General features: G+C 44.3%; 1 protein-coding gene across 1 annotated transcript in view; it reads right to left on the bottom strand.

The window, feature by feature from the left end:
* The window catches only part of TEX49 (testis expressed 49), a 32,404-nt gene extending 14,196 nt beyond the window's left edge, over positions 1-18,208 (bottom strand). Inside the window, exon 1 of the mRNA XM_050746975.1 lies at positions 18,084-18,208. Coding sequence (XP_050602932.1) covers positions 18,084-18,162 — 79 coding nt within the window. The 5' untranslated portion in view covers positions 18,163-18,208. The remainder of the gene's footprint in view (positions 1-18,083) is intronic.
* Positions 18,209-18,791: the final 583 nt, after the last annotated feature.

Raw genomic sequence — 18,791 nt, 5'->3', positions numbered from 1 at the left:
TGGAAGCTGAGCTGAATCTGCAGGATCAACCAGTATTAGAAAGAGGAAGAGTGAGCCTGGGAGGGACAGGAATCTCCCAACTGGTAGACATAAGAGTTCTGATCACTAGTCAGGGGTGCTGTTCTATGGGCAGTGAGTTGACCAGCCTCTTCCAGGGCCTAGATGAAATATCCTTTGAAGCCAGCCAGCGTCTTTTGTACCTCAAGGAATCTTATGGTTAAAAATATTGTTTTCCAGGTATCCTATCCTGGCAAGTATGTCTTGAGTAGTGGATAAAGATATTCTAGTCACAGGAAAGGTGTGTGTTCTATATGTAAACAGTAAACTTACGTATGATTTATAACTTTTCCTCCATCATCTATTGTAAAGTTTTATGTGCTAGTTCTTAGGTATATTAGATACATTATTTTATTTAATGTCCATAATAAATCTTTTTTTTTTTTTGAGGCAGAGTCTGTTGCCTCAGGCTGGAGTGCAGCTCACTGCAACCTCCGCCTCCCAGGTTCAAGAGATTCTCATGCCTCGGCCTCCCAAGTAGCTGAGATTACAGGCACCCACTAACACATGCAGCTAATTTTTGTATTTTTAGTAGGAATGAGGTTTCACCATGTTGGCCAGGCTGGTCTTGAACTCCTGACCCCAGGTGATCTGGCTGTCTCGGCCTCCCAAAGTGTTAGGATTACAGGTATGAGTCACTGCACCCGGCCCCTCCACACTAAGTCTATAAGGCAGACATTATCGTCTCCATTTATAGGTAAGGAAACTGAGGCACTATGAATTTGCTTAGTGTGAGTTAGTTTCCTGAATTTGAACATCTTTGGATCCTTGATAAACTGAGTTTCTTTTTGTTTTTGAGTCAGCCTCACTCAGTCACTAGGCTGGAATGCACTGGTGCAATCATGGCTCACTGCAGTGTCAACCTCCTGGGTTCAAGTGATCCTCCCACCTCAGCCTCCCAAGTACCTGGGACTACAGGCATGTGCCAACACACCTGGCTAATTTTTTGTAGAGACAAGGTCCCAGTGTGTTGCCCAGGCTGGTCTCAAACCCCTGGGCTCAAGCGATCCTTTTGCCTCAGCCTCCCAAAGTGCTGGGATTACAGGTATGAGCCACTGCACCTGGCTTAAACTGAGTTTCTGAAGTCAAGGATAGACCAAAGTATGTTCCCCACACCCATTTTCCTCTTTGGTTTTTCTATTTTGATTCTTTATCAGGAGGAAAAGGTAGGAAGGAGGCAGGAACTAGCAGAATGTTTGATTACACGTGTTGACTCACCTCTGTGAGTTTTCATTATGACTATAATAAGGAAAGCTTGAGTGGGCCCTTTTGAGTTGAATGTTAATACACTCACACCTACTAGGAGGGGAAAAAAAAAGCCTATCGTTATTCAAGGAAGAATTGTGAATGACTTAAAAATATCATGATAGTAAGAGTGTTAAGAATGAAAAGTGTGGGCCGGGCGCGGTGGCTCAAGCCTGTAATCCCAGCACTTTGGGAGGCCGAGACGGGCGGATCACGAGGTCAGGAGATCGAGACCATCCTGGCTAACACGGTGAAACCCCGTCTCTACTAAGAAATACAAAAAACTAGCCGGGCGAGGTGGCAGGCGCCTGTAGTCCCAGCTACTCGGGAGGCTGAGGCAGGAGAATGGCGTGAACCCGGGAGGCGGAGCTTGCAGTGAGCTGAGATCCGGCCACTGCACTCCAGCCTGGGCGACAGAGCGAGACTCCGTCTCAAAAAAAAAAAAAAAAAAGAAAAGTGTGAATATTAATAGGTTCATTTTTATAGTTTCTGTTAAAGGCCTAGCTAAGGGACCAGGCAAGGAATGTGGCTGATTTGAACCACAGAGTGGTTGAAGTGCTAAAACCAGATGGACAGAAAGGTGTCAAGCAGTTTGAGTGAATGTATTAACAAGGTGAAATCAACCAGAAAGAAACTGGGACCAGGAACCATTCTGGAGACAAATGAGAGTCTTTCAAGACTGTTTAGCTTGTGGAAAAGGGTGAGTAGAGATTCAGGAACTGTGGGTTCCCTGAATTGATGGACATAGAATTTGGGATGAGAAAGACCAGGGTAAGCAAGGTAGATGTGGGCTTGCTAGGAGACGAAGAGAATGCTGTATTTTACCCATAATCTCCCTGCCCCACGTGAATTTCCCAAACCAGATCTGAGGTAATAGAAAATATGAGGCATGTTCCCCATGGTGGCCCATAAGCTCAAACCCTTCCCAGCTAACCACGTATTTCAAGCAACCTCAGCAGCACCAGGATTCAGACCCATCTGAGCTCTGTTGCACTTTTCTGCCCATATGTTAAATAACGTGAGAACTAAGAGTTTACCATTTAACTTAGCAATATGTGAGTCATTGGTAAATGGATACAGCAGGGTTTTGTTTTGTTTTGTTTTTTAGAGAGAGAGGGAGTCTCATTCTGTTGCTCAGGTTGGAGTGCAGTGGCGTGATTATAGCTCAATGCATCCTCAATCTCCTGGGTTCAAGCAATCTTATCTCCTCAGCATCCCTAATAACTGGGACTAAAGGTGCATGCCACCATCCCCAGCTAATTTTTTTGATTTTTAGTAGAGATGAGGTCTCACTCTGTTACCCAGGCTGGTCTAAAACTCCTAACTCAAGTGATTCTCCTGCCTCGGCCTCCCAAAATACTGGGATTACAGGCCTGGGCCACTGCACTCAGCCTGAAGCAGTTTTAATGGTGTGGTGATGGCAAGAGCCTGGGTTGGTGTGGGCTCAAGAGAGAATGGCAGAAGAACCAGAGACAGGCTGGGTACAATGGCTCACGCCTGTAATCCCAGCACTTTGGGAGGCCAAGGCGGGCGGATCACGAGGTCAGGAGATCGAGACCATCTTGGCTAACATGGTGAAACCCCTTCTTTACTAAAAATACAAAAAGTTAGCCAGGCATGGTGGCGGGCGCCTGTAGTCCCAGCTACTCGGGAGGCTGAGGCAGGAGAATGCGTGAACCCGGGAGGCGGAGCTTGCAGTGAGCCAAGATCACGCCACTGCACTCCAGGCTGGGCAACAGAGCAAGACTCCGTTGCAAAAATTAAGAAAAAAAAAAAAAATTAAGAAGAACCAGCGACAGAAAAAACAGACAACTCTTTTTTTTTTTTTTTTTTGAGACCGAGTTTCGCTCCTGTTGCCCAGGCTGCCGTGCAATGGCACGATCTTGGCTCACCAAAACCTCTGCCTCCCGGGTTCAAGCGATTCTCCTGCCTCAGCCCCCTGAGTAGCTGGGATTACAGGCATGTGCCACCATGCCTGGCTAATTTTGTATTTTTAGTAGAGCAGAGTTTCCCCATTTTGGTCAGGTTGGTCTTGAACTTCCAACCTCAGGTGATCTGCCCGCCTTGGCCTCCCAAAGTGTTGGGGTTACAGGCATGAGCCACCGTGCCTGGCCCAAACAGATAACTCTTATGAGGAATTTTGCTCTACGGGAGCAGGGAAATAGGAAATGTGGGGTTTTAAGATGGAAGAAGAAATATATTTTTTTGTGGGGAGGGAACTGGGTCTTGCTCTGTCGCCCAGACTGCAGTGCAGTGGCACGATCTTGGTCCACTGCAGCCTCCGCCTCCCAGGTTCAAGTGATTCTCCTGCCTCAGACTGCCAAGTAGCTGGCACTACAGGTGTGCACCACCACGCCTGGCTAATTTTTGTATTTTTAGTAGAATGGGTTTTCACCATGTTGGTCAGGTTGGTCTGGAACTCCTGGCCTCAAGTGATCCACCTGCCTCGGCCTCCCAAAGTTCTGGGATTACAGGTGTGAGCCACTGGGCTCAGCCAGAAGAGGAAATTATAGATGGACAAATTAATACAAGAGTGAGAAGAATTATTGGAGTGGTGTTTTGGAGAAGGCAAAAAGAAATGGGATCTGGTCAAAAGTGGAGGGGGTTTTTCTTAATAGGTGCGTGGGCCATTCATTCATGATAATAGGAGATATATGGGCACAGATGCAGGTAGATGGATAGATGTGGTTTGTGATAGCTTATGGCAATTATCTACCAATTGCTTCTGTTTTCTCTTTGAAATGGAAGGCAACTCATTATATGAGAATGAGGATGGGGGGAGGAGGTGTTGGAGGTTTGAAGAAACAGGAGAAGGTAGGAAAAGGCCTCCAGGAGATGAGGAGAGTGAATGGAACAAGGAAATGTAGTTTGACTTCTGGGCAGCGATAATCACCACAACAAGACCCACTAAGTTTGGTGATCATGGATTTAAAGCAAGGGCAATTGGCATGCCTTTTTTTTTTTTTTCCCTAGACTGCGAGTGTAAACTTCTCTTTCCAGGAATTTTGATATAATCCGGATGGTAGTGGGGAGAGTAGGGTGGAAAAAGAAATGAGGGCAATAGCTTGAGGGGACCATGTGGCCAAGGGAGGTTTCTTCCCTTCCCCTGCCAGATGGAAGAGATTATAGCATATTTGTATACTGACGGAAATGATCTGGGAAGAAGGAGAATCCTGAGGGAGAAGGTGATAGTTTTAGGAGCAAAATCCTAGAGTAGATGAGAAGGGATGGGCTCCAGTACACAAATGGAATCAGTTCATTCATTGAACCAGAGGGAATGGAGTGGAATGTTAGATGTGATGATGGAAAGTCTTTGATTCCTTCTAATTTTCTTAGTGAAATAAGGAGCAAGGAAGTTAGCTCAGAGTGAGGATGGGAGAGGGGCTTTAGATCTCCAAGGAGGGGATGTGAAATAGTTGACTTGAGTATTGGGAGAGTGACTAGGGGAACATGATAGGATTGTCAGGCTGCCCTGAGTTCCCACTTGACATCTGTGGTTATGGTACTCGTCACTCTAGGAAGACTAAACATCCTAGATAAAAGGTAAATAAAGTCACCTTTGTCTCGACAGGTTTCTCTGGAGCACACTTTTCATGGCCTTATAATGAACTCCTAGAGGTCACCCTGTGTGTCTCACAGCTTGGCCATGTGGACACAGACTTCAACTCTGGGGCAATTCAAGTGGCTTCAAGAAAGTACTAAGAATAGAAGAAAATTACTATTGAATGCAATTTTCAGGTGGAAGATTGAATGATATGGTTGAAGCCAAACTTGGCGGAGGGTAGCCAAGTTGCCTGAATGTCTTTGTGAAAAGGGATTGTGGCATCAGAAATACTATTCTATGGTTCCTTTTGTTATAAGGTCATGGATGATGGGCACAGTGCATAGCTATGTTAGGGTTTGCACTATTAAAAAGGGTGTCAGAACTGGCAGATGAATTTCAGGGCTGGGATGCAATGAAAGCAATCTGATCAAAGTGGGAGGTGAAGGTACCCTGCTACAGTTTTGGCTTTGAATTTTTTCTCGATTTTGAATCTGTTCTTATGAAGATGAAGCCCTAGGCTTAGCTCTATACATGACAAGCTTCTCATTCTTCAGGCTGTAGCTCAAACATTACTTCATTGAATTATCTGTCTAAAGAGGGCCTCTTGTTAGGCATGGTGGCTCATACCTGTAATCTCAGCATTTCAGGAGGCTGAGGCAGGAGGATCACTTGAGCCCAGTTTAAGACCAGCCTGGGCAACAAAAGGAGACGCTGCCTCTCAAAAAAAATGAAATAAAGTAAAAGTTAAAAAAACAAAATAAAATAAAGCTGCCTCTCCAAGTTACTCTTCATTATGGCATCTTCAAACTCAGTTGTCCATAAGGGCCAGGCAGATAATGCTTATGAGTCAAGCAAGCTGGGTAAGAAACCTGTACCATCTGAAGGGGAAGCTGCTACTTTATTCTACCTGTTTGTTGTCATTTATAGCCACAGTTTAGGGCCAGTGTGGCCAAATCTAATTTTTTTTTTTTTTTTTTTTTTTTTGAGATGGAGTCTCACTTTGTCGCCCAGGCTAAAGTGCAGGGGCACAATGTCGGCTCACTGCAACCTCTGCCTCCCAGGTTCAAGTGATTCTCCTGCCTCAGTCTCCCGAGTAGCTGGGATTACAGGCATGCACCACCATGCCCAGCTAATTTTTGTGTTTTTAGTAGAGACAGGTTTCGCCATGTTGGCCAGGCTGGTCTTATACTCCTGACCTCAGATGATCCACCCGCCTTGGCCTCCCAAAGTGCTTGGATTACAGGTGTAAGCCATTGTGCCCGGCCCCCAAATCTAATTTTTAAAGAGAAGTCAGAAATGTTGGTTTTACATGAAATCTCTGGATTTGTAGATGTTGGTCTACATTTTTTTTTTACAAAGCACTCTGCAAACTGAGCATGGCATCAGGCTACATCTGGCATCCAGGCCAGCACTTTAGGACTTCTGTTCTATTGCATTGCCCCTTTATTTTCTCCCCAGCACTCGGCACAATTTGTATCTTGTTTATTTATTTACTAGTTTTATTGTCTGTGTTAATCACTGTTATATTTCTAGTGTCTTACACAGTGGCTGGCACAATCAATTCCCAATAAATAAATATTTGATGTTGGATTAGAGGGGGAGTCTGGCTTGGTGCTTTACTTAGAAGCTTTTTATATATTCTCAATATTACTGCATACATGATTTATACATATGAACATGTAAGTATGTGTGCGTTTATATATGTGTGTATATGTGCATGTAGATATACACCCATCTATATACGACAAATATTTTCACTCAGTCTCTCTCTTGATTTTAAGTTTATGATGTCTTTTGATACACAATTAAATTATTTTTTAGTAAAAATTGTCAATATTTTCTTTTAGGCTTCTGGGCTTAATGTCTAATAAAGAAAGATGTGCAAAATCCTGCTAAGAATATACAAATATTCTATGTTTTCTTATAATATTTCCGTAGTTTTATTTATTGAACTCTCTAATTCATCTGAAATTGATTGATTGATTGAGATAAAGTCTCGCTCTGCCACCCAGGCTGGGAGGTGCAATCTTGGCTCACTGCAATATCCGCCTCCTGGGTTCAAGTGATTCTCTGGCCTCAGCCTCCCAAGTAGCTGGGCTATAGGCAAGCACCACGAAGCCCAGCTAATTTTTTTGTATTTTTAGTAGAGACGGGGTTTCACCATGTTGGTCAGGCTGGTCTCGAACTCCTGACCTTGTCAAATGATCCGCCTGCCTCAGCCTCGGGAATTTATTTTTGTGTATGATGTGAGGCGGGAGGTGTGTATTATGCTGAGAAACATCTTTTTATTCTTTCTTTTTTTTTTTTTTTTTTTGAGATGGAGTCTCGCACCGTCCCCCAGGCTGCAGTGCAGCAGTGGTGTGATCTCACTGCAAGCTCCGCCTCCCGGGTTCAAGCCATTCTCCTGCCTCAGCACCGCTCCACCCCCCACCGCCAGTAGCTGGGACTACGGGCGCCTGCCACCACGCCCAGCTAATTTTTTTGTATTTTTAGTAGAGATGGGGTTTCACCGTGTTAGCCAGGATGGTATCGATCTCCTGACCTCGCGCTCCGCCCGCCTTGGCCTCCCAAAGTGCTGGGATTACAGGTGTGAGCCACCAGGCCTGGCCCCACCTTTTTATTCTTAATTTACAAAGGATTACAACCTCTGCCTCCAGGGCTCAAGCAATTCTTGTGCCTTAGCCTCCTGAGTAGCTAGGATTACAGGCCTGTGCCCCACACCAGGTTAAATTTTGTATTTTTTGTAGAGGTGAGGTTCACCATGTTGCCCAGGCTGGCCTCAAATTCCTGGGCTCAAGCAATCCACCAGTCTTGGCCTCTCAAAATGCCACGCCCGGCGTAGCAGTGGCTTTTTTTTTTTTTTTTTTTTTGAGACGGAGTCTCGCTCTGTCGCCCAGGTTGGAGTGCAGTGGCCCGATCTCAGCTCACTGCAAGCTCCACCTCCCGGGTTTACGCCATTCTCCTGCCTCAGCCTCCCGAGTAGCTGGGACTACAGGCGCCCGCCACCTCGCCCGGCTAGTTTTTTGTATTTTTTTTTTAGTAGAGACGGGGTTTCACCGTGTTAGCCAGGGTGGTCTCGATTTCCTGACCTCGTGATCCGCCCATCTTGGCCTCCCAAAGTGCTGGGATTACAGGCTTGAGCCACCGCTCCCGGCCGGCAGTGGCTTTTATAAAAATGAAGCTGAGGCCGGGCATGGTGGCTAACGCCTGTAATCCCAGCACCTTGGGAGGCCAAGTCGGGCAGATCACAAGGTCAGGAGTTCAAGACCAGTCTGACTAACATGGAGAAACCCCACCTCTACTAAAAATACAAAAATTAGCCTGGTGTGGAGGCACAGGCCTGTAATCCTAGCTGCTCGGGAGGCTAAGGCACAAGAATTGCTTGAGCCCTGGAGGCAGAGCTTATAATCCTTTGTAAATTAAGAATAAAAAGATGGGGCCAGGCATGGCGGCACAAGTCTGTAATCCCAGCTACTCGGGAGGCTGAGGCAGGAGGATCACCTGAACCTGGGAGGTGGAGGTTGCGTTGAGCGGAGATCGTGCCACTGCACTCCAGCCTGGGCAACAAGAGCGAAACTCCATCTAAAAAAAAAATAAAAACAAAAATAAAATAAATAAAAGCCACAGCCCTTTTTCTCCACACATATTGTCCATCAGTTCAAATATTTGGATAACAGGTGGCAGGTGCCTGTTATCCCAGCTACTCGGGAGGCTGAGGCAGGAGAATCGCTTGAACCCGGGAGGCAGAGGTTGCAGTGAGCCGAGATTGTGCCATTGCACTCCAGCCTCGGCAACAGAGCGAGACTCTGTCTCAAAAAACAAAACAAACAAACAAACAAAAAACAGAAAAAAAAGAAAAAGAAAGGAAAATGAAGCTGAATGTTTTGGAAAAACTCAAAAAAGGTGGGTCATTTAAAAGCTGGGGGCTAGGTGAGGTGGCTCATGCCTGTAATATGTGCTTCGGGGGGCCCAGGCAGAAGGATTGCTTGAGGCCAGGGGCTCAAGACCAACCTGGGCAACAAGTGAGACCCTGTGTCTACAAAAAAAATTTTTTTTTAATTGTAGTAAACTTTGAGTTAAAATGGATTGGAGTTAGAAAATCACAATTTTGCAATTATTACAGAAATAACAGATTCACACAAAACCATCAATCGATACTAAAATTAGTGGGTGAAAATTTGATGAAGAATAGGATAGTTGACTAGGTGCAATGGCTCATGCCTGTAATTCCACCACTTAGGGAGGTTGGGGCGGGAGAATCGCTTGAGCTCAGAAATTTGAGAATAGCCTGGGCAACATAGCCCAGGTCTAGTAGACCTTCTACTAGAAATAAAAACAATTGGCTGTGTGTGGTGGTGGGCATCTGTAGTCCCAGCTACTTGGGAGGCTGAGGTTGGAGAATTGCTTGTCTGGGAGGTCAAGGCTGTGGTGAGCTGTGATTGTGCCACTGCACTCAAGCCTAAGCAACAGAGTGACACCTTGTCAAAAAAAATATATATAATAATAAAGAATAGGATACTTACATTTTTCCAAAGAATCTTACCAGAAATTATTGGTTACAAAAGAAGAATGGTAACTTGGCCGGGCGCGGTGGCTCAAGCCTGTAATCCCAGCACTTTGGGAGGCCGAGACGGGCGGATCACGAGGTCAGGAGATCGAGACCATCCTGGCTAACACGGTGAAACCCCGTCTCTACTAAAAAAAAAAATACAAAAAACTAGCCGGGCGCGGTGGCGGGCGCCTGTAGTCCCAACTACTCGGGAGGCTGAGGCAGGAGAATGGCGTGAACCTGGGAGGCGGAGCTTGCAGTGAGCTGAGATCCAGCCACTGCACTCCAGCCTGGGCGGCAGAGCAAGACTCCGTCTCAAAAAAAAAAAAAAAAAAAAAAAAAAAAGAAGAATGGTAACTTGACAGTGAAGAAAACCAACAATTACACCTTAAGTGGTCAAAGTTCACATTACCAGTAATAGGACAAAATGACATCATGAGCCTCCCGATATGATGTACTGAGGATATAATGTCACTTATTCCTGCCAAAGATGTTTAAACTCAATCTAATCATGAGAAACATCAGAAAAATCCAAATTATGAAATATTCTACACAATGTCTTGCCTATACTATTACAAAAATGTCAATACTAGCCAGGCGTGGTGACTCATGCCTCTAATCCCAGCACTTTGGGAAGCAGAGGTGGGTGGATCACCTGAGGTTGGGAGTTCGAGACCAGCCTGAGCAACATGGAGAAACCCCATCTCTACTAAAAATGCAAAATTAGTTGGGCCAGGTGGCGCATGCCTGTAATTCCAGCTACTTGGGAGGCTAAGGCAGGAGAATCGCTTGAACCTGGACGGCGGAGATTGCGGTGAGCCTCTGCACTCCAGCCTGGGCAACAAGAGCAAAACTCCGTCTCAAAAAAAAAAGGCAGTATCATGAAACGAAGGTGAAGGAACTATTCCAGATTAAAGGAGACTAAAGAGACATGCTCACTAAATGCAATGGTTGATCCTTAACTGGACCCTGGAAGGAAAAATTTTGCTCCAAAAGACATTAATGGACAGTCTGGGCAACATAGCGAGACCTCATCTCTTTTATTTTTAATTTTTAAGATGGAGTCTCTGTCACCCAGGCTGGAGTGCAATGGCGTGATCTTGGCTCATGGCAACCTCCATCTCCCAGGTTCAAGCAATCCTCCCACCTCATTCTCCTGAGTAGCTAGCATTAGAGGCACCTGCCACCATGCCTGACTAATTTTTGTATTTTTAGCAGAGACTAGGTTTCACCATGTTGGCCAGGCTGGGACCTCCTCTCTTAAAAAAAAAAAAAAAAAAAAAAAAAGTTGCCCAGGTGTGATGGCTCATGCCTATAATTCCAGCACTTTGGGAGTCTGAGGTGGGAGAATCACTTGAGCCCAGGAGCTCAAGGCTGCAGTAAACCGTGATCACCTCACTGCACTGAAGCCTGGGAGACGGAGTAAGATCCTGTCTAAAAAAAAAAAAAAAAAGGCAGGGCGCAGTGGCTCACGCCTGTAATTGCAGCACTTTGGGAGGCCAAGGTGTGCAGATCACGAGGTCAGGAGATAGAGACCATCCTGGCTAAAACAGTGAAACTCCGTCTGTACTAAAAATACAAAAAAATTAGCTGGGCGTGCTGGCGGGCCCCTGTAGTCCCAGCTACTCCGGAGGCTGAGGCAGGAGAATGGCCTGAACCCGGGAGGCAGAACTTGCGGTGAGCTAAGATCACGCCACTGCACTCCAGCCTCGGCAACAGTGAGACACCATCTCAAAAAAAAAAAGACATTTATGAAACAATTGGCAAAACTGAAAAATGCACTGTAGGTAATTATGTAACAGCATTGTATCAGTGTTAAGATTTGCTGAATTTGATACCTATACGGTGAGTTGTTGTTGGGAGATATAAGCTTATTTATTTAGACGGGAAGAGATATAATATGAGCAACTTATTCTCAACTATCTGAGATAAAGTAGATATTATAGTAGAGACAAAGCAAAAAACAGAGTGGCAAAATTAACAATGAGTTAACTTGGGTAAAGGGTGTAGAGAAATTCTTTCTACAAGTCTTACACATTTTCTATAATTTTGAAGTTACATTAGCAAGAAAAGTTTTTAAAAATGGTAGATTGACCTTATTGGCTTTATTTCCTTTTCCTCCCAAATTTGCTAAAATGACATTGTCATCATCATAATCACAATAATATTAATCTTCAAGGGCAAAAACAGTGGGCAAGGATATAAGAGCATATGAGATATTTCAGGAGAAATACCTTTTGGAAAATGCAAAGTGGACAGAAGAGTGGCAATTAACCTAACACAGTAAATAATGTTGTTACCTAAGTTTCTGTAACGGAGAATACATCTAGAATTGAGCTAATTCATCTGAAAGGCCCAAAACTTAGAATGTAATGGGTACCACAGATGGTAGGAGTAGGGAATAGGCTTGAGAACAGGAAGGGAGTCACTGAAACTGTCAGAGCATCTGGCTAAACCAGGCAAACTACCCTGCCCTGAAAACGGAATGTAAGATTTCTCTAGAGGACCTGAATCTAGGAGGCCCTGCACCCCTGGACAGGATTCACTGTGAAGACTGGTAATATAGTTTGGATTTATGTCCCTACCCAAACCTCCTATCGAATTGTAATCTCCAGTGTTGGAGGAGGGACCTGGTGGAAGGTGATTAGATCATGGGGTCGGATTTCCCCCTTGCTGTTCTCGTGATAGTGAGTGAGTTCTCACAAGATCTAGTTGTTTGAAAGTGTATAGCACCAACCACCCACCCCTTCTCTCTTCTCTTTTTCTCCTACTCCAGCCACGTAGAACATGCCTGCTTCCCCTTCGCCTTCCACCATGATTGTAAGTTTCCTGAGGCTTCCCCTGCCATGCTTCTTGTACAGCTTGTAGAACGGAGACAATTAAATCTCTCTCTTTTTTTTATAATTACTCAGTCTCAGGTAATTCTTTAAAGCAATGTGAGAACCGACTAATATAGCTGGCACAGGTGTAGGACAGAAAATCTGGTGATTAAGTTAAAAAAGTCAGGATCCTCAAAATCAAGACCCTCAATACCTTCTTCTGTCCTAGCCCCAGCATGCTAATAGATAAGCATATAACCAATACCCAGAGAAGGAATAATAAGATTCTTCCCCAGAGAAATTATAGAGAGCCAGAGGAAAGCTCTGGAATGAAGCCCATAATGGACAACTCCCTCCATCAGTTTCTAGTTAGCTTTTTTTGTTTGTTTCTTACTCTTAAATCAGAATGGAAAGCCAAGGATCACTAGTTATCTGAGGAGAGTAATCACTGAGAAAAACAAGATACCAAAATAAACTCATAGGAAAAAGGGCTCAGAGGGAAAAAGAGTCGATGCAAGGAAGAGAACTTCAAATAAAAGTATATATTCATGGACAAAAGAGAAAATATAAAAAAGGAAAATCAGAGGACCAAAAATGGTCCTTGGAAATTAAAATACAATATGATAACCAAGATAAAATGTTCTTATCTACTGCATGAAGAAAACAAAAGCAGAAAAAAAAAAGTTCTGATATGAGGGTGTGCTGGTTTTCACATATTTCCACAAATCCTTTGATAAACCTCCCCTCAAGAAGTAGAGCTTCCGCTTCCCTTGGGTATGGGCTGGATTTAGTAATTCTCTTCTAACAAATAGAAAAGGTAAAGTGACAGTCACTTCTGAGACTAAGTCATAAAAATGCATTTTGGCTCCCTTCCTTCTTTCTGATCACTTGCTCTGAAGAAAGTTAAGTGCTATACAAGAATATTCAAACCACTTATGGAGAGGCCCATATGGCGAGAAACTGGGGTGTCTTGTCAATACCCACAGAGAAACTGAGGTCACCAGATATCCTGGAAATGGCTCCTTCAGCTCCCACCCAATCTCCAACTATTATATGGCTACAGCCCCTGCTGACATCCTGTCTGCAACCATGTGAGAGATCCTGAGCCAGAATTATCTAGATAAGTTGCTTCTGGATTAACAGAAACTGTAAAATAATATTTGCTGTTATAAGCCTGCATATTTTAGGGTAATATGTTATACAGCAATAGCTAATTAACACGAGGTTGCAAGATAAAATTAAGGAAGCCTTCCAAAGAATAAATAGTAATAATAATGATGATGATAAAGAAAATTAAGCCAGACATGGTGGCTCACACCTGTAATCCCAGCACTTTGGGAGGCCAAAGTGGGCAGATTGCTTGAGCTTACGAGTTCCAGATCATCCTGGGCAACACAGGGAGACTCCATTTCTACTAAAAAATACAAAAATTAGCCAGGCATGGTAGCCTGCACCTGTAGTCCCAGCTACTCAGGGAGGCTGAGCTGGGAGCATCGCTTGAGCCTGGGAGGTTGAGGCTGCAGTAAGCCATGACTGTTCTACTGCACTCCAGCCTGGGTGACAGAGCAAGACCCTGTCTCAAAAATAGTAATTAATAATAATAATAATATCAAGATTAATGTTAGAAGAGCAATTTGGGAGACTTTATAACTGACAAATGGTAGTTTGAAAAAGAAGAAAGAAAACAATAAATTAAAAATTAAAATAAAATTTCTCAGAAATGGAAAGCATAAATTTCCAGAATGAAAGAGCTCATGGAGTGTTCAAAACAATGAATGAGAAAAGACTTACAATAAATTCCATCATTTTGAAATATCAGAATACTACAGAACAAAAAGAAAATCAAAAGTTTCCAGAGGCCGGGCGAAGTGGCTCACGCCTGTAATCCTAGCACTTCGGGAGGCTGAGGCAAGCGGATTGCTTGATTGCAGGAGTTTGAGACCAGCATGGGCAACATGGCAAGACCCCATCTCTACAAAAAATATAAAAAATTAGCCAGGCATGGTGGTGTGTGCCTGTAGTTCCAGGTACTAAGGAGGCTGAGGTGGGAGGATCGCTTGAGCACAGGAAGCAGAGATTGAGCACAGTGAGCCAAAATTGTGCCACTGCACTTCAGCATGGGTGACCCTATCTCAGGAAAAAAAAAAAAAAAAACTTCCAGAAAGAAAGAAATTAGTTACATACAAAGGAATGTAACTGGAAGCTAGAGGACAATAAAAACAGCTTCAAAATTTTCAGAAAATGATTTTCAACCTAGAATTTCCTATCTTGAAAAACTATCAATCAAGTGTGAGGGTATAGAATAAAGCCATTCTGGACTCATAAATATACCTCCTATGCATTCTTATAAAAATTCTTGGCATATTGCAGGAAAGGGAGGGAGTAAGCCAAGAAAAAAAACATGGGATCCAGGAAACAGTGAATACTACCTTGGAGAGAGGCAAAAGCAAGTCCCAGGACAATAGTTATGCAACAGGCTTTGAGAATGAACAGTCTAGACTACAGTAGGATAGGCAGTTTGGGAAAAAATGGAACTGACAGATTGCTGTGTTTTGAACTAGTCTCGAACTCCTAACCTCAGGTAATCCACCTGCCTTGGCCTCCCAAAGTGCTGGGATTACAGGCGTGAGCCACGGTGCCCGGCCTGAGCCTCAGTTTTCTTACTGATAAAAAGGGAACAGTAATACCTACCTCACAGGAATGTTAGAATATTAAATGAAATTAAGCATGTAGCATGCTTAGTACAGTGCCTGCTATACTGCATAATAAGTAGTTGTTTATTATAAAGTGCCGGAGCCAACAATAGCATGGATTAATTAGAAACTGGCAAGTTGAAGTCCGTATTTTGAGAGAGTAACTGGAGGGTGTAAAATTGGGGTGGAGGGGAAGTGAGCAGGGAGTAGAGATGGCATATTTGATGTTCAATCTTCCCTCTAACCTTACATTCCACGGGTTTGGCCAAGCCTCCTGCCTTTGATTTTCTGCCACCAGAATGAGAAAACTTAGATAGCAGATGATATCAGGATACTTCTCTATCATCCCACAGAGGGCTCTGGTTTTTATAAAGTAAAATCTTCCACTTTGTCTAGCCTATAAAGAAATGATGCCCAGGCCTCTTTGGATCAGTATTAAGTCTTGTTCAACAGTGCTTAAGTAGCTAACTGGGTAGGACAACTGGTCGGCTGTATACTCAGTTTTTTCATGGTGAGGGAATTCTATCTAGCAGGAGTAGGTAGGATTGGAGCAGCCAGGAGAGGCTTAGTCTTGGTCTGGAAAAGGGGAAATTTGTAGGTTTCCCAAAGAGTTTGTTTTTCTGAAAGAGGGTAGAGAAGAGCTCCTCTTTATTTGGAGATAAAAACAGTCCCATGGCATAATGCTGGGACCCAGTTGGGGTAGGAAGGGGAAGAACTGGTATAAGGATATTAAGGAGTCTCTAAGGTCCATCAGGGGTACCCTTTGTACAAATCTTACCTGGAAGCTGGATAGTAAAACAGAACTTCTTTGATAGAATTGCAGAGGACAGACAGTGACCAATGGAGGCCTACAATCTTTTTTTTTTTTTTCATACAGAGTCTTGCTCTGTCAGCCAGGCTGGAGTGCAATGACGCGATCTCGGCTCACAGCAACCTCTGCCTCCCTGGTTCCAGTGATTCTCCTGCCTCAGCCTCCCGAGTAGCTGGGATTACAGGCACATGCCACTACGCCCAGCTAATTTTTGTATTTTTAGTAGAGACGGGGTTTCACTATGTTGGTTAGGCTGCTCTTGAACTCCTGATCTCATGATCTGCCCGCCTCGGCCTCTCAAAGTGCTGGGATTACAGGCGTCAGCCACCATGCCCAGCCCACAATCTTAACTTTGTGCTTTTATACTTTCCCAGTCCCTTTTCCCCCACCCCAATACAACTTTTGCTTCAGCACTCACCTAAACTTAATTTCCTTCACATGTGTCCCCCATTCTACCTGGAATACCCTTCTCCTTCATATCTGTGCTTTTAAACAATTCATCTTTTTTTTTTTTTTTTTTTTTTTTTTTGAGATGGAGTCTCGCTCTGTTGCCAGGCTGAAGTGCAGTGGTGCAATTTCGGCTCACTGCAACCTCTGCCTCCCGGGTTCAAGCGATTCTCCTGCCTCAGCCTCCCAGGTAGCTGGGATTACAGGCGTGTGCCACCATGCCCAGCTAATTTTTTTTTGTATTTTTAGTAGAAACGGGGTTTCATCATGTTGGCCAGGATGGTCGCGATCTCTTGACTTCATGATTTGCCCGCTTCAGCCTCTCAAAGTGCTGGGATTACAGGCGTGAGCCGCTGCGCCTGGCAACAATTCATCTTTTGAGATGAAATCAATTGTTATATCTCCTGTAAAGCCTCCCCTAGCTTCCTGTTTTATAGTTATTCAAATTTACTTATTCATCCATTCACCCTACAAGTATTTATGAAACCTCTATTATGTGTGAGGCTTGGCTAGGCATTTTGAATCTAATATAGATCTGCTCACTGCCTACTAAAAATTCAATGACTCTCTATAAAGTTAAAATGCTTAGCATGGCTAACAGCATCTTCAATTATCTGGCCCCTTCCTAGTTTTCAATGACTGCCTCCCAGCACCTCTCCATTTTACCCTTTATCTCTACCCATGAACTTGGAATTCACTTAATATGGTTCTCTCTTAGGTCTCTGCTTCTTCGTCTGTGCTATATCCCCTTCTTTGTAGTGAACTCCAATCTTCCTTTAACACCGGGTTCTGGAAGCATTTCCTGTGTGAAGTCTTCTCTGAAGGATTCCCCCATCCTCCACCCCCTGTTCTTATTCCAGATCCAATAGTATCAGGTACTTCCTTCTTAGTGGCTCTAGAACATTCCATATTTAATGTAATCATACAACATATTGCAATTTTTGTTTGCATACTTATCTTTCTCATCAGATAGTCACTTTACAGCAGAGGTCTTAACCTTAGTCACCAACATAATCCCTGGAACATAAAGCCTGGTGCTTAACAAATGTTGGTTAAATGAGCAAATGAATGACTAAGAATATACTTATTTGGTTGAACAAGTTGTGTGTCTTTTTTTTTTTGAGATGGTTTCGCTCTGTTGCCCAGGCTGGAGTACAGTGGTGTGATCATGGCTCACTTCATCCTAGACCTCCTGGGCTCAAGTGATTCTCCTACTTCAGCCTCCCAAGTAGCTAGGACCACAGGCATGCACTACCACACCCAGCTAATTTGTGTAACTTTTCATAGAGATATGGTCTCACTATGTTGCCCAAGCTGGTCTCGAACTCCTGGACTCAAGCAATCCTCCTGCCTTAGCCTGCCAAAGTGCTGGGATTGCATGTGAGCCACCACACCTGGCCCAAATTGTGTGTCTTAATAAGGATATTAAATGACAGGAGAGCAAATCTGAAAGGACATTGTCCCTATTCCACAATTTTTTTTTTTTTTTGAGACAGAGTCTCGCTCTGTCACCCAGGTTGGAGGGCAATGGCACGACCTCAGCTCACTGCAACCTCCACCTCCTGGGTTCAAGCGGTTCTCCTGCCTCAGCCTCCTGAGTAGCTGGGATTACAGGCACGCGCCACCATGCCCAGCTAATTTTTGTATTTTTAGTAGAGATGGACTTTCACCATGTTGGCCAGGCTGGTCTTGAACTCCTGACCTCAGGTGATCCACCCACCTCGGCCTCCCAAAGTGCTGGGATTACAGGTGTGAGCCACCACGCCCGGCCCTATTCCACAATTTTAACTAGTGTAACTGTTGGTCTTGGAGGATAAATCTCTAACCCCAGGTAGGAAAATAAATAGCTAGGAAGTGGCCATGAAGCGTCTAGGAAAAGAAGTGGCCCTTCTAACCCTCTACCCTATATTCCCCTTACTTGTTTCTTCAGTTGCATTCCTTTTCTTGCTCCGAAAGGAATTTTGATATCCCAATAGATACAAGTTGAAGAAGGCCATCTCAGATCCTCCCTGTCCTCTTCTGGAATGTCCAGGTTGGGGCACTGGACTCTGTGTCTGGTAACCATGGTAATGTCCTAAGAATTACCACAACTGACACTCCCTTTGTCTAATGAGGCACAGGATTTATAGGTTCACAGTGGAGCTGGAGTGGGAGTGGGCTAAATAACTTCAGGAAAATGGAGGAATCAATTGTCAGTATACCTTTTTTTTTTTTTTTTGAGACAGAGTCTCACTCTGTTGCCCAGGCTGGAGTACAGTGGCACAGTCTTGGCTCACTGCAAGCTCTGCCTCCCAGGTTCATGCCATTCTCCTGCCTTAGCCTCCTGAGTAGCTGGGACTACAGGCGCCTGCCACCATGCCCTGCTAATTTTTTGTATTTTTAGTAGACACTGGGTTTTACCGTGTTAGCCAGGATGGTCTCGGTCTCCTGACCTCGTGATCCACCCACCTCAGCCTCCCAAAGTGCTGGGATTACAGGAGTGAGCCACCGTGCCTGGCCTGTCAGTATACCTTTTCTTGACCTAGTCTTCCACTGTAAGCTTCAGAAGGCAGTGAGTAGAAAGGGCACTGACCTGGGCTCATATCTTAGTTATGCCATATTCTAGGTGTCTGACTTTGAATAGATT

The sequence above is a fragment of the Macaca thibetana genome, chromosome 11, assembly GCF_024542745.1.
Source record: "Macaca thibetana thibetana isolate TM-01 chromosome 11, ASM2454274v1, whole genome shotgun sequence".
Taxonomy (NCBI): domain Eukaryota; kingdom Metazoa; phylum Chordata; class Mammalia; order Primates; family Cercopithecidae; genus Macaca; species Macaca thibetana.
Note: the sequence above shows the minus strand (reverse complement) of the source record. Positions and strands in the feature narration are given on the sequence as shown.